General features: G+C 31.5%; 2 protein-coding genes across 5 annotated transcripts in view; both read right to left on the reverse strand.

Annotated features, from left to right (window-relative positions):
- LOC145324880 (locomotion-related protein Hikaru genki-like) overlaps positions 1 to 3,554 on the reverse strand; it is a 251,714-nt gene extending 248,160 nt beyond the window's left edge. For both annotated transcript variants that reach the window (XM_080167589.1, XM_080167590.1), the window contains exon 1: positions 3,518 to 3,554. The gene's annotated coding sequence lies outside the window, so the exon portion shown is untranslated. The remainder of the gene's footprint in view (positions 1 to 3,517) is intronic.
- LOC145324883 (uncharacterized) overlaps positions 1 to 16,290 on the reverse strand; it is a 73,709-nt gene that overhangs the window by 1,912 nt on the left and 55,507 nt on the right. For 2 of the 3 annotated variants that reach the window (XM_080167594.1, XM_080167593.1), the window contains 9 exons: positions 12,844 to 12,896; positions 10,232 to 10,316; positions 3,997 to 4,053; positions 3,272 to 3,394; positions 2,746 to 2,901; positions 2,098 to 2,238; positions 1,245 to 1,745; positions 731 to 901; positions 287 to 370 (listed from right to left, as the gene is read on the reverse strand). In XM_080167594.1, the coding sequence (XP_080023720.1) occupies positions 287 to 370; positions 731 to 901; positions 1,245 to 1,745; positions 2,098 to 2,238; positions 2,746 to 2,901; positions 3,272 to 3,394; positions 3,997 to 4,053; positions 10,232 to 10,316; positions 12,844 to 12,896 (1,371 nt within the window). Of the gene's footprint in view, positions 1 to 234; positions 371 to 730; positions 902 to 1,244; positions 1,746 to 2,097; positions 2,239 to 2,745; positions 2,902 to 3,271; positions 3,395 to 3,996; positions 4,054 to 10,231; positions 10,317 to 12,843; positions 12,897 to 16,290 lie in introns of all 3 variants that reach the window. The other variant, XM_080167595.1, reaches the window with a different exon arrangement.

The following is a 16,290-nucleotide window of genomic DNA, read 5'->3' on the forward strand; positions in this document are numbered from 1 at the left end:
GGGGCGATTCTTCGTTTTTTTCAAAGTAGCTTTTCTCCTATTTCTAGCTCCTGCGGGTGGCTCTAACCCTGCGGGGCCAATTGCCTAACACTGTGGGGCAATCACCTAACCCAATATAACCAAAAATACCCTATAAAAAGCCATTTTAAATATACGACGAATCGCCCCTTAACGGGCGTTGCGACGAAAGGGACTACTCTCGAATTTTTTAATACAAAAATATTCTTTACTTACCCAAAATCCCCAAGGTGGAGTAAACGTTACTCCAAATTAAACGTTTACTTACCCACAGAGACAGGGGCGGAGGCGGGTGCGCCGTAGCTGTCGGAGGCGGAGTTATCCAGAGTAACAAAGGTATCCAGGGCATCGCCTAGATAAATAGAATTATAAATTGTAGATAACCAGAATACATTGATTGTGCAGCAAAATGCCTTTTTTTTTGTAAACATTAGAGATGTAATAACTTGACGATCTTACACCCAATTATGAAAAACAAAATTAGTTTTTTTAAAGTTCTTGTAGAGTACAAAAAAACTCGCCTTTATTTGAAAACCTGATGGAGGGGTATTTTTTTCTTATGTTTAAAACCTGTGGGGCCACCCACTACCAATAATTACCTAACTTAACCTGACCGAAGATTTATACTGAGGGCTCTAAATTGATAAAAATAGGCAATTCCTGCCCCTATACAGATATGTATCTTTTTCTTTAAATAGCTTTCTGTATTTACCTTGGGGTGCTCCATAATCATCAGCAGCGCTGACAACAGGGGCAGTGGCTCCACTGCTGATAGGGTCAGCGGCAGGAGCTCCGTAGCTGTCAGCAGCGGCGAAAGCAGCGTCGTCTCCGAGACCAATAGGGTCAGCGGCGGGGGCGCCATAGCTGTCAATAGCGGATTCTCCTAAAAGTATTAACGATTTTAAATGAGTCAATTAATCTATAATACAGGGAATGTACCTACTGGTTTGTGGTGGTTTTAGGCTATTTCTTGAGGGTGGAACATCCTAAACACCCCCCCCCCTTATTTTTGAGAGTTAATTAAAAATAAGTGGTTGCAGCACCAGAGGTACTTAATTTTTTAAAGCCTCTAGAGGATAGTGTCGAACCCGCTAGTTCTATTATAAAAATGATTAAAGTTTTTTCCTATCTGAAAAATTATTTATTAAGCTTTTTATTTCGCTGTGTTGAAAATCAACCATTAAAAGCATTTTCTTGTCCCTGCCAAATATTTCTTTACAACATACCTGATCCAAGGCTGATGGGGTCAGCGGCAGGGGCTCCGTAGCTGTCAATGGCGGCCTCGGCGGAACCAGCACTGATCGGGTCAGCGGCGGGTGCACCATAGCTGTCAATAGCGGCCTCGGCAGAGCCAGAGCCGATGGGATTGGCGGAAGGGGCACCATAAGAGTCGGCGGCGGGAGCAGCAGCAGCGGCAAAGTTTCCTCCAGCTGAGGGGTAGGCGGCTGATGGGGCACCACGAGGATCACCACCGAAACCTCCGATATCGACAGGGGCAGCGCTAGGGGCACCATAACCGTTACCGGCGCTTATAGCTCCGCTGCTGTAGTCGTCATTAGGTGCACCATAACCGTTACCGGCGCTAATAGCTCCGCTGCTATAGTCGTCATTAGGGGCACCATAACCGTTACCGGCACTGTAATCGTCATAGTCGGCGGGAGCGCCATAGCCGTTGCTTGCAGAGTAGTCATTGAAGTTACCGCCGGCGGGGGCACCATATCCATTACCTGAAGAAAAACATAATTGTATAACAATTCTACATTCTTAAGCAGTTATCTATAATTGGTTGGCTGAACTTACAACTTTATTAGGTAGATTTTTCATAGATTCTTTGATAAAGCATGGCAAGGTTTTGATGTATTTTATATTCAGAACTCTAATAGCCATGACACAAGAACATGAAAAATTGCAGTTGAATTAGAGGGAATTAAATAATGACCTGTCATTTTAATTTGTAAATTAACAATAACTATGTATCATTATTTTTACTTGGAATGGTTTCAAAAACTACAATCCAACGCTCATAACTTTGACAATTAAAAAAAGTATCGCCTTGTGTCCATAAACTATACTACAAACCTGCAGGGTTGCTTATGGGGGAGACAGCAGAGCTGGGACCATATCCATTGGATGGAACAGAAAGAGCGGGGGCCTGGGGAGCTCCATAACCCTCAGAGATCTGACCAACAACTCCTTGACCATTACCGTAGTTGGCATTTCCTGAAATTTTATAATATAGACTATTATCTGAATTTAAGAAAACAAGGGCCAATAGATTATAGATAATCTTCCACTAAAGTCTGTGTTTGATGGGTTTTAAATTTTGATTTTGAATGACTTATTAACATCAAAACACCCTTTAGATGGGGTGTTTTAACTTATACGCCAATAATTTTTATGAGCAATTTTAGCTTCAAATTGCTGGGATGTTTTAGACTAAAACTAATATTTTAACAAATTTATCTGTTTATTTTCCAAAGATTTTACTTATTTAAAACCTGCTGCTAAGACCCTAGCATCTAGAGGAAGAAAATAGCTTCCCAGGAATTAAACCTAACAATAAAATAGCCTAAAAACGTGACTAGACCTATATAAAGTTTATCTAAAATGAAAACCCCATTGGTTCAGCGTTTATTAAGATCTTAAGCTTCAGTCAAAAAATCCTTACTACTTTATATAATAGGATTATCTATATCAAATGTCCAAGTTTCCATATATTCCCTTTACCTGAGCTGCTTGAAACGGCACCGCCATAACCGGAAGACACGGAACCGCCGATACCGGAAGAAACTGTTCCAAGGACGGGAGCAACGGGTGCGCCGTAACCAGTGCTGGGGGTGTTACCGCCGTTTCCGGGTCTGTAGCCACTGTTACCGCCATTTCCTATAACAAATTGTTAAAAAATTCATAATAATTATATTTTTATGTACCGTTAATTTATAGGGTTGACAATTACTTTCTTTGAAATGGTGCCTACAGTTTATTATGAAGTTTAGGGGAATGATTGGGATGTAGATTAAATTATCTGCTGTTATCCCCTGAAATATCATTACCCTAAGCTACTCACAATAACAAAGTATTTGCTATATTTATGTAAAGGGGGATTTCTTACAGCTAAATTACTAAATATCTAACCTTTCTATCCATTTCTCCATGCTTTCAACCCCCCCCCCCCCCCCGAAAAAAAACTTTCACTTTCTTCACATATGTCTAACATAGCCTAAAACTTTTTAAAGAATAATAATATATTTACCGGGTCTGTAGCTAGATCCACCGTTACCGCCATAAGATCCGCCGTTACCGCCATAAGATCCTCCGTTACCGCCATAAGAACCGCCGTTTCCACCGGAGCTTCCACCAGAGCTTCCACCGTTTCCTGAATGAAAAATATTTTTTTTGATTTTACATTTTAAAGTTAGTATGTTTTTTAACCTATTTTTTAAAAAATACACTATTCTAAGACATGAAGATATTAGCAATCATTTTCAATTCATATTGCCTCTTGTAGAAGTGAATCAAGCAATATTAGCTTGGTCGTTTAAGAATTATTTGATTTTAAAAAAGAAATTTTTTCCCATAAGATATAAAATATGACCCCATTGTTTTGTAGCTTTCCCTGTGCATAATTGGATTTTGGCTATTCCAGATTATTTGTAGGTCTTCTTATGCCGCTTAAAATGGTATGCGGGTATGATCTTTACGTTCAGCCGTTTTGCAGCTAGCAGCCTTTAAAATTTATAGATTTTTCTTCTAGATCCCAAAACTATTGGTAAAAAAATGAGCACTTACTTACAGCCTGGACCTAACTAAACACAGTTCAATCAAAGTACCAAAAATAGGATAACATGTTTTTATAATTTGGGATTACAGTATAATTTTACAGTGCAATGGCATCTACCTGAATTAATTATAAGCTCGTAATTTACAAGATAGACAAACTATGTTTGTTAGCAAAGGTATCGCAAATTATGTTTTTACCTTTAAGAGCAGCTCCGATGCTTTGAAGAAGATCACCCTTGGCCTTGATCAGAGATCCCTAGTGGCGCAAATAACATTCTTTTCAAATCTTTTATATTTTTAAAATTACTCTCATATTTTCAAAAACCTTACTTTCATGTTAGATAGTGAGTGAGAGAGAATTTTTATTTTATTTTATATTAGTTTACCTTAGAGTAAGAGATCTTTGTGCGTTTTAATTATTTATATGCATGTAAATCTATTTAAACTTCTGATTTATGCTCAAAAAAAGAGGACTGTTTCAAATTAATTATAATGCAAAGTAGCTAGTAGAGAAAAATCCGTTAACAAAAATGAATTATTTATATTATGCTATTAGAATATAGGTGTGTTTGTGTCCATGCAAAAATGAGAAAAAATGTATTATTTTTTTAGTCAAAATTATTGTAATAGATAAACACTGCGAACTAAAAAAGAAAGGCAAATCCGAATTTCAGAAAAGCAGCTTTATTCATTTAGGATGATTTTACAGTAAATATAAATAGGAGATGCATCTTTTGCTTACTAGTTTCCCCTGTTAATTTTTTTTATTAATCAGCACCATTGAAGCACAAGATCTCAAAAACAGTGTGTGGGGGAAATACTAGTGAACCAAAAAGATATGCAAAACCAAAACAAATCAATGTGAAAACAATTTTGTTTGCACTTTTCTCCTCTTTTAAAGATTGATTCTGATAAATTAACAATTGTTAAAGGGATTCATGCATTAATCATTATGAAATATAATGTAAGGTAGAAATTAATGAATTTTAAGAAACATTAGAAAAAATAAATTCAACTCCTATCACAGCTGCTGACCTCCAGTCTTATGGATGTAGCTAATTAAATGTAGCTGTTTTGTTTGCTAACCGAAAGATTGACCATTTTTGATGCGCGCATGGTCACTAGTCACTAACTCAACATTTTGGGTCACACCTTCTATCTAGCCTTCTACATAGATAGGTCAATCAAAGATGATTTAATCTTCCCCCAATTGGCTCCCAATTATAGTAACACACTTTTGTGGAATTAACATATAAGGGATAGATCAAGCTACATTATCAATAATTTCTATTTTTTTACTATCATTTTAGGTCAATCCTATTTTAAAGGACTTATGGATAAGTCAATTAAAAATAAATTAATATTTATGACTGACAAATCATATTTTTTTATAAATATAAAATTTATTTTTGACAAAAATTGTACAAAATTTGACCAAACCACGTTTTTGAATAATTTTGGAACTGTTTTGTTGATATTTTGGCACATTTCTTCATTTTCTGGCACTTTTTCTATTACTTTTGACACGCGGGAATGATTGACAAAATATTCAAATAAACCAGGACCATAATATTCTTTGTTTAGCGAAGCTTTTTTGGGGTTGAGATCAAAATGTAGCTTTGTTTATTTCAAACAAGTGGTCTAAATAACAGGCTCTTGAGGAAAGGGTTAATTAGTAGAAAGAGAAGAGAAAAAGAACACAAAAATGTGTGGAAAAAAATTGAAAATAATGTAACATTGACTGATTAAACTACAAGCTAGATTTTTGAAGTGGCAGTGCAACTTAAAATTAAAGAATTCATTTAGCTAGTAAATTTAGTTTAAAAAAGGTAAAGTTATGACGTACAGGTATAAGGATGCTTCAAAACAAAGACTATGTTATATACACACTACAATCTTTAGTTAAAAATTATTGATTCAGAAGTAAAATATATCAAATAAAGAAATGATATAATAACCAAAAACTTTTATTCCAATGAATGAGAGAAGGTGTTCCAAATACTTATAGTGTAGCTTCTGAACAAAATTTATAAAGATATTTTATTTTCAGATAAATGATCCCTGCTCCTCTATAAGAATGGCACACCCGTATGTCCAAACTAATCTGTCCAAATTCTAAAATTATTCAATAAATATGCATGATTAGGCATTAGCCCATGTTACAAATTATATTTAAACCCCTAGGTTTCAAGACGCGCAGATACTCTATAAAAAAATAGTTCATGTGGCCGTCAATCCGTAAAAAATGTAATGAACTAATTTGTTGGTTTTTTTTTGGCAAATTTCAATACTTTTAGCATTTACTTGGCATTTAATGAAAACTTAGATATAAAATATTATCTTTACATCATCCAATGTTTACACTTAACAGGTTAAGGAGAGCCTAAAATAGCCTAAAACTATCAAAAATAATAAACTTAATTGTTAACGAGATCTTAACGAAAAAACAAACAAAAAACCTTACTACTTTATACAAAAGAATAACCCTTTAAAACTAGAGAATTTGTGTTTTGATACTGTCTAAAATGTATAAATCTACTTGTCTGTCTATGAAAAGGATTCCTGAATAAAGTGAATGTTAATTCTAACTTGATCATATTGAAGTATTGAATAGTTGGACAATTCTATTAAAACAAGAATAAAATAGCCTAAAACCATAATAAAACCTATGTAAAGTGTGATATATAAGAAGAGTCAGGGAAAAACGGATGTACAATAATCCTTAAGAAAATAAGAATATATGATATTTTTGGATGACAAAAAGTGTTCCATTTATCCCTATTTTTGGATAAAATATTTATTAATGGAAGAATAATCCTTTTATCCTTGAAAATCATCAATTATATTCTAAATATTTTTTGGGCAAGATTTATTCCTATATCCCTGAAGATTTTACTTATTTAAAGAATTATCAATACATACATGAATATTATAAGATTATTAGGTCAAAAAATTATTTCTTTATCCCATACTAGCGGCTTCGCCCCTAGCCTCTAGGGGCTTTGACCCAAGAGGTTTGGTCAAACCAATTTTTCGTATTTTAGATTTAAAATAAGAAAAGGAAAATTTTTTTTGGGGGGGGGTAATTTTTTTTTTTTTGGGGGGGGGGGATTAGTCGATCTAACTAATTTAATTTTAGTTTTAAAAAGAAAAAAAAAATTTGGGGGGGGATTGGGGGTGTCCCACCCCCCGAGAAAATAGTTATAAACCTTCCCGGGACCTATGAGAAGCTACCCTGTAAAGGAGAACCCGATCGGTTCAGCGGTTAGCGAGATCCTTCGCTACAAACAAACAGACAAACAAACACACACACAAACAGACAGACATCGTTCTACTTTGTATTATAGATATAATACATATTTAGGGGGTTGGATTATCTTTTTATCCCTGGTTATAATGATATCCTATGTCACAATGTGTCAAATTGTTGGCGCTCAAACGTATTTTTTTATTCAAATTTACTCAAATACACGATCAACTTCTTAAAATAATGAAAAAACAGCTCAGCTTAATAATAAGGACAACAACATCCAATAAATATTGATGTAAACTAAGTATTGTTGTAAGAAAAATTTCGATGTCTATCTCAAATAGAAACTAAGAGGTATGGAATTACACGGACTGATGGACGGACAGACATTAAGGGCGTAGAAATATAAAATGGAAATTGATCATCAAATTTGATATTTGTCTTGGAACTAAACACCCTTCCTCACTCCCCATCTTACAAACCATGTATTGTATAATCAGAAATATAAAGAAAAATATTAATTTATATAACATTGAATTAAAGCTAACTACATTTTTGATGAAAATTGAATAGTAGTTATTGATTTTCTATAGACAAATACTTTTTTTTTTAAGTGATTAATTTAAAAAAAACATTAACAATTTTATCATTAGCTGACCTTTTAAAATTATTTTTCTTTCAACAGAGGATCGTGTAGTTACTTTAAGATTATATTATTCTAAAAGCAAACGCTCATTTTTCCTTGTGTTTTTTTTTACATGTATCATCATTTCTGGCATATACACCTTTGGACTAGCTAATTCCACATTGGGTCATAACAGGTCAAATCATATAAAGATATGATATAAGAAAATATCTTAGGATTGTCTTTCCTAAAGACAGAATACCCAATTAAAAAATTTTGTTATACAATCAGCTTAAAAAAATGAAATTTACAAGTGTCATATTCTATTTTTTGTACTGTAAGAAAATTCTGATTCTGCCTCAGTGTGTAATATAACACTATGGGGAGTCCCACTGTGATAAACAGCCAACAAATCATCCAACTTATCTTAGATAGGGCCCATAGTGCTTGAAAATTTAACAAAACAGTACAACAGCTTGAATTTAGACTTCAACTGTAAGGTAACACATAGCAATATGGATTTGCTATATAAAAAATAGTAATTCAAAAGCTAGATATATTACGATTTCTATCCCGTTTTTAAAACTAAATACATAGGCACGAGATACAATTCAATTTTTGGTGACATTTTAAAAAAGTGTTTATAGATGTCATATTATTTCTTCCCAATTTCAGAACCCCTAGAGGCAAGGGGGCGCCGCTATAAAACGTGAATTGTTGATATAATAGCAGCTGGCAAGTTTGACAGGGGTTATCTGTAATCAATCTATCTATCTGTTGGATAGTAATTCAAAAGGTGCATCTTTCAAGATTATAAAAGAACATTAAGCGGGTTTGGGAGTAGCTCTAAATCTTCAAAATTACACTATAAAATATATTGTCCCAGTCTTCAAGTATTCTATTATATTACATAATTTTTGCCTTTGGAAATCTACAATTATTATTAAGCTTCTCGCAGTACACTGGCGGATTTTTGTGGTAAAAAAGGTTGCCGTTTTTTTTGGTATTTTATCTACAATATAATTAGAGTTATTCTGCATGTATGTTCGTATTACTTAAAAATACTTTAGCTTAGATGGTTTCGTGATTCTTCTATTTGAATTTACGAATTTTTGGTCAAATGGGAATTTAAGAATTTAGCTTTAATACCGTATAACTTTGATTTTAAAATTTTTAGGACAAAACTTTCAATCATATAAAAGGATATAAATTTTTTTTTAAAAATTGTTTTAATCGGTTAAATTGATTTTAAAATAATTTTTTTCACAACCATGCTGTAATATAATGCATTTTTTAGGCCAAGATTTATTTATGTTGGTTATGGTTGCATTTTTGTCCTTTTGGGTTAGTAGATTTTAAAAATGGATAACACATTTTAAATATAAATGATTAAAGTAGTTTGTCCTTTATATTTCTTGTTAAAACTCATGGATCTTAAGGGATAAGACAATGGACAATAAATCAATTATACCATTAATTACCATTTACTGCGGATTATAATCATTAGTTGGAAAGTTTAAACACATAAAAGTTTGTAATATGCCTATTACTGCATGTCAATAAAATATAAAAACTATTTTCTTTTACACTAAATATTGAAAAAAAGTCAAGTTTAAATGTGCTAACTTGTTGAGTAGAGTAGGTTTGCAATTAAAGTCCTTATCATCAAGTTAAGGGTATAAAAACTAGCTATAAGCAAAGGGATTAAAAACATCAAAGCAAAACTTAACTTTTAAAATGACAATCCCTTCTTTTCTAAAAGAGCTTATTTATTGACTTTTTGAACATTATTATTCAAACACATAAAAATTAGGCATTTTAACTAGGAAGAATATGAATAAAGAGGCATAAAAATGATTAAAATGGCTTTAATTTTTGTCGTTAATTATGACATAGCCAATATTGTCCTGTTGTGACGTCATAAATTTCTGGAAAGAGAACGGAAAAGGGAAAGGAGAACCCCACTTCCCTATACGTTTATGACGTCACAACAGTACAATATTGGCTTTGTCTTAATTATCCTTTACAAAACATTTGAATATTAATTTCTTAATGGTTATATTTACTCAATATATTGCAGATATCAATTCCTTTAATTGCCGCCTAGCTGTTGTCAGGAAGTCCTGATTGCACCAAGGCATTTCCCCTGCTGATACTTTTAATATGAGCATCTAAGAGCAGGTGGAACAATTTTCAACATCTTGAGTTATGACACGGTTTTTTTCTGATTTGTATTATAAATCAAATAAAAAAAGTAGCTTACCTTAATCATTCATAGATTTGCAAACATTATAATTTTTGCCAAATAATAATTTATTGTGGATATTGGGACAGGGGAATTACTGTCCTCAATTTAGGTTGCTGATACAGTTCTTAGATATTGTTCAATACGTTCCTCCATGGTCAGGGGAGGGGATGGGGTGAAGTAATAAGGGGGGATGGGAAAGTATCGTGATATTAGCCAGCTAGAAGAAACATTTTATCAGAGTATGCAAGAATCTTTCATAATATCCACATATTCTATATCCATTTATTTATTGTGTTAAGAATGTTATTTTCCTTGGTTGAGAGAATTCCACCTCCGAGAGAAATGATACCTCCCTTGATTCCTTTCACAGCATTCAGGATTCCTCCGGCGATAGCCTAGATAGATTGATAGATTAGTAAATAGTTATAGTGATTGTTGAATTCGATAGATGGATTGAAATATAAATAGATAGATTGCTACTATGAGGTAGATTTATATAGTAAAAGATAGATTGATGGGCAGATTGATATTATTAGGTAGATTGTTAAATAAATAAATAGATGGATAGATTCATAGAAAGAATGATAAATATATTTATATAAATTGATAGATGGGTTAATAGATAGATTGATAGATGTATTGATAGATGCATTAATAAATAGACTAATTAGATAAATAATCAATAGATTTATAAGGTAGATTGATAGACAGAAAGAAAAATAGATATATATGTGTGGGTATTGATAGATGTATTGATAGATAGGTTGATAGATGGATTGATAGATGTATAGATAGATTGATAGATAGATTGATAGATGGATTGGTAGATTTATTGAGAGATAGATTGGTAGATGTATGGATAGATAGATTGATAGATGTATTGATAGATTGATAGTTATCCATATCTTTTCTTTTATTTCTTCAAATTTAAATGTCCATTGAAAGACATTATTTAAAATCATCATTTACAGTTGTTCAAATTATATGAATAGATGGGCATCAACCATATATAATTGTAGTTTGTAAATAGATACACAGACATATAGATAGGTAATAGTAATAAAGTAATAGTAATAAAGTTTTCTAATAAAGTTTACTTATTCGTTGGCTCAACAACTTTGGGGACTTTTGTTGAACTCTGTTGGTTGAATCATTAAGTTGAGTGTCCAAATGTTTTAACCACTAATTGTAATCTATAGAAGGAGTAATTTTTCTATAGTATCATTGGGAATGTTCATTAACTTATTGGCCATTGTCTTATCCCTTTAAATCCCTGATATCAACCATATATAATTGTTGATATTAGATAATGGGTGTCCACATTCATTATGTGAATTGGTCCAAAAGATTTTTTAAAAGTAAAGTAACACAATTAAATTACAGTCTAGGCTGTACTGTTAAAGTGAGGTAATTAATCTGTCAGAAAAATCTTTGAAATCAACTTTTATATTGTTGCACTTATAATAGGGGTGCAGTATTGATACATAATGTAGAAATTAAATAATTAGCATAATTATCAAAAATTAAATTTAATTACAGGAACTAGCAACATTATTAAAGTTTTTTTTTTAAATCCATTAATAAAATGATATAACATAAATTGTACATAATTTATGATACTAATTTTACTATTTTGACAGATTTCTTTAGCATTATTGTTATCCAGTCTGCACAAACCCTCCTCACACACAAAGATAATCATAAGAAGATGCTTACAAACTTAAACAGGGGATAAGTTTACTCTAAAATTATTTGTAATGCCATTTGATCAATTCAGGGCTGTGTACATTATACAGTTAGGGAGTTGAATCCATTTTTATAGAAGCAGAAATATAATCTATGATTATGGTTTGGACCCTCTAAAACTGTAATCTACCCTTCCACTTTCCCCTCTCTTGGTGAAGATATCTTCAACGCCGATACGATTTTTGAAATATAAGATTCCACTTTTGTCTCTCTTGTTAAAGATATCTTCACCAAGAGAGGCAAAAGTGGAATCTTAAATTTCAAAAATCGTATCGGCGTTGAAGATATCTTTACCAAGAGAGGGGAAAGTGGAATCTTACATTTCAAAAATCGTATCGGCGTTGAAGATATCTTCACCAAGAGAGGGGAAAGTAGAATCTTACATTTCAAAAATCGTATCGGCGTTGAAGATATCTTCACCAAGAGAGGGGAAAGTGGAAAGGTAGATTACAGTTTTAGAGGGTCCAAACCATAATCATAGATTATATTTCTGCTTCTATAAAAATGGATTCAACTCCCTAACTGTTATATCATTTCGATTATATGTCAGCTACGACCTCTTTTTTGATTGGCTGTTGGCATTTAGTCGACATGAAATTACGATGGTTTATAGGTATTAAATAATTTAGGTCATGACTGACTTAATAGCGAGATTATTGACTTGTCTCAATTTAACTATATTGCATTTACATTTTGACCAATGGCATGCCTAACTTTTCCAATAATTATTTTTTATATATCTATCTGTGTTTACTGTGGTCGCTTCTTCATGAAATAAGGCCTTTATGGTCCTTTCCCTAACTATATATTAGTGCCAAAATATCTGTCTATCTATCTATTTTTGTGTCAATCTTTCTATCTATCTTTTTCTTGTAGAACACTTAACTTGTAAGGAACAAATGTAAATATTTATCTTTATAGTTACATTGATAGATTATTGATAAATAGATAACTGAATAGATGGATAAATACATCTACAGGATAAAATAATAAGTAGATAGATTAATGCATGTAGGAAAAGAAAAATGGATTTATAGATAGTTGGATGAATAGACATTTGGAAAGATGAATTGATAGATAGATAGATGGATAGATAGATTGATGAATAGATTGGTGGTTTCTGATAGAACTATAATGGATTAATAAATGAATGAATAGATAAATAAAAATCCTTACCTTCTTAACATCAAAGATTCCTTTGAAGATTCCAAATGGGTTGAATCCACCGCCTAGAAAAAATTAATTGAAATTTATATTATCCAAATAGTTGTCAGTTTTCCTTATGAGAGCACCGCTTGGATGGTACCCCATATAAATTATGCCCTACAGAAGGGGCTAGAAATATCTTCCTCTTCAAAATAAAATAAGTAAAATAAGTCGATGGTCAAGAAAGAGGTTTAAGTGAAAGCAGATAACAATTAGAAGTCTGTGTTTTTATGATCAAAATAAAATCTTGAAAACGGCTTGACAAGCAACAAAAACTCTAATTCGAATATTGCATGTTCTTATTTTTTGACATTTTTATACCCCATGACTGCGTTCAGTAATAAATGGAAAAATTAGTTTTCCAATAGAAGAAAGAAAATAAAAGAGGAGGAAGATAGGAAAAGAGAGAGAGAGTAAGAAAGAGAGAGAGAGAGAGAGAGAAAGAAAGAAAGAAAGAGAGAAAGAAAGAAAGATAAAAAGGGAGAGAAATAATAGAAGATAAATAAGATAAAATAAAAAAGAAGGATATAGAAAAAAATTACAAAGATAAAAGGAAGTTGTCAGCAAAACAAAAGTAATCCTTTTTATGACCTTTAAAAAAAAATTTTTAAAATAAAGGACAACAAAAATATTAAATATTCGTAGTTGATCCCAAAGAAATTAGTTGATCCTTTAACCCTGGTTCAAAAAGACACAAAAACAAATTTCTGGCATTGTTTTCTCCAACCAGAGTGTGGTTTTAACATTTTTAACAGCGCAGCAACTCAATAATATGGTACAGTGTGTTTTTTTTAAAATGAAAAATATCAAAATAGTGATTCTTAATATCATATTTATAAATCTTATAATTTGCTAAATATACCTTAAGAATTCTAACGCGTAATTTTGCTGTATATAGGTTTACTTTTCTTTTTGAATGTTGTTATTTTGTTATTGCTGCGCTGCTTATGAATATAATTGACATTTTTACACAACAATGAAAACATAATTTGCATGTTCATGTGTTTATACAGTACAGACAATACTAATAGCATGTTAGCAAATATTGCGGCAAAATTGAAAAAAAAATTATTGATTATATATTTGTTTCGTGTAGATGTCTTAAATATGACAATAATATGCTAAAAGCCTAAATTGTTGGGTTTTAAAGGATATTAAATTTTAAGGAATTTTGTTTTAACTAAAAACGGACCAGTAACAAACTATAACAAAAATATTTTATGCTTTTTTGGGGGGAAGCAAACCCTACAAATAAAGTAATAAACACATTATAAAGAAAAAAATAAGGGGGTGGGGTTATTCCGGTACTTCAATAATCGGCTAAATACATAGATATACCAACTATGACAATGTGAGTTGTCTTTATTGTAGAAACATTTGCAAAATAAGAAAATTTTCTAATCATAAAATATTGAACTTAGTTGTTAGTTAGACCTTTCTAATTGCTTGCTGAAAAGTTCATAGCCGTATAATTATAATTTAGCCAGTACATGCATTTAATTCCAGAAAATATTGACTGGAGGATTTTATCCTTGTTAAACCTACAGTTGACATTCTATTTTGGTAGTCTAGAACGACCAAGCTAATATTGCTTGGTTCACTTCTACAAGAGACAAAATTAGTTAAAAAAGATTGCTAAAATCAAAATATATCTTTAAGTATTAGATTAGTGTATCATCAAAAATTTTATTAAAAATAGGTTTTGAAAAACAATCTAACTTTAAAATAGTTTATTTCGACATTACTACAATAATTAAAAGTCATTGTTACTGAAATATATGATAATTTTAGCGATGTTTACATCGTTATTTCGTCCAACATTATATAAACAAAATATCAACCTAAAAAGTAACTCCTACAAAGCTATTTTTCGGAATATTGAACTTATAGGAAAAGCCATTTTAGAGAAAGAAGTAACAAGCATACAAAACATTCACACTGTGCACTACATATATACTGTACTCGGTGATTTTCTACTGTTTGTACTGAAAAATGCACTAACGACAACAAAATCATTGTTTTTCTTTTTTATATGTTTATACGTTTAAACAAAAAAGGCAAATAAGGTAAATTTCAAATGTTTTACAGGAAACAATAAATTACTTTTTATCAATTTATTGTTTAAATAGTAACAAAAAAAATTAAATGCACTAAAATAATAAGTTAAGTCTCAACATCAACTTTTTAACTGATAATTAAGCATTAAAGAGTTTTGAAAGTCACTTTTTCAGGGAAGCTTGTTATTGGTTATAGAAAGGGTCTATGACTTAGACTAGGTTTGGGCCGGATATCCGGCCAACGCCGCATATCCGGCAAATTACTGAATATCTGGCCGGATAACCGGATATTGAAGCAAAAAATTTCTTTATAAAAATCGGGTGCCATTTAGCCGCCGACTTCCTATAATTTTTAGGTATTTTAGAATATTGTATTAAAGATGTTTGCAAAAACACTATTTACTATAAAGTTGATAAAACAAAAGGTGCGGAAATGGCTGATTAGAGTTTGCGGATTTTTTATATTTTGCACATAACAAATTTACAGTAGAATACTCGACTAATATACACCATTCCACAATGTGATTGTGTTGTTTAATAATTTTTAAAAATTCGCCCTTTAAAAATATTTTCAACTTGGGTTGAAAAAGATCATGAGTTGAGAAACTCATTTGCAATAATGTGTTGCAAAAAATCTGCAAAAAAATGCGTTATAAAAATTATAGTAATATTAGTTTCAAGTATGTAAGACATTATGAAAAAAAAAAATAATAAACATTCTTAAAGTCCTAAATCCCACCAATAATGCTATTTTCTAATAATGATATTGTGACTATAATTCTATATAATATGCATCTTATTACTTGTAAATATATTGTAAGTCATTACTTTTAGTTAAAGGTACAAGCTACGTTTTTTTATTCGATGGCTTAACAACTTTGAGGACTATTATTGAATTTTGATTGGTTGGGTCAAGTGTCCAAAAGTTTCAACTATTAATTGTAATCTACAGAGGGGTAATTTTGTGTATCATCATTGAGGATGTACACATATTAATCAAACCTGATAATATTATCCGTATTGTAAAAACATTAAAAAGCGCATTTTTTAAAGGTTTCAAAAGATCATAGGGGGGAAAATTATTATAAATTATGACAAAGTAGCCTTTGAAAGATAATGAGCGAAAAAAATCAAAGGAAAATTAGCAAAAAAGGATGCACTTGCTAAATAGAGGCAAAGCATTTTTACTAAAGAAATACATCTTTTTTTGAGGATTATTTTTAAAACTTTTTTGTCTGACATTTAAAGTTTAAAACGGAGGAAATTAGGGTTTTGTGGGTCTATTAGTCTCAGGGATAAGGGATAGATAAATAAAAGATAAAATAAATTTCCCCTCGAAATTAGGAATTATAGTCATTAT

Source organism: Acartia tonsa, chromosome 7 (assembly GCF_053477335.1).
Source record: "Acartia tonsa isolate MP-2025a chromosome 7, ASM5347733v1, whole genome shotgun sequence".
Lineage (NCBI taxonomy): Eukaryota > Metazoa > Arthropoda > Copepoda > Calanoida > Acartiidae > Acartia > Acartia tonsa.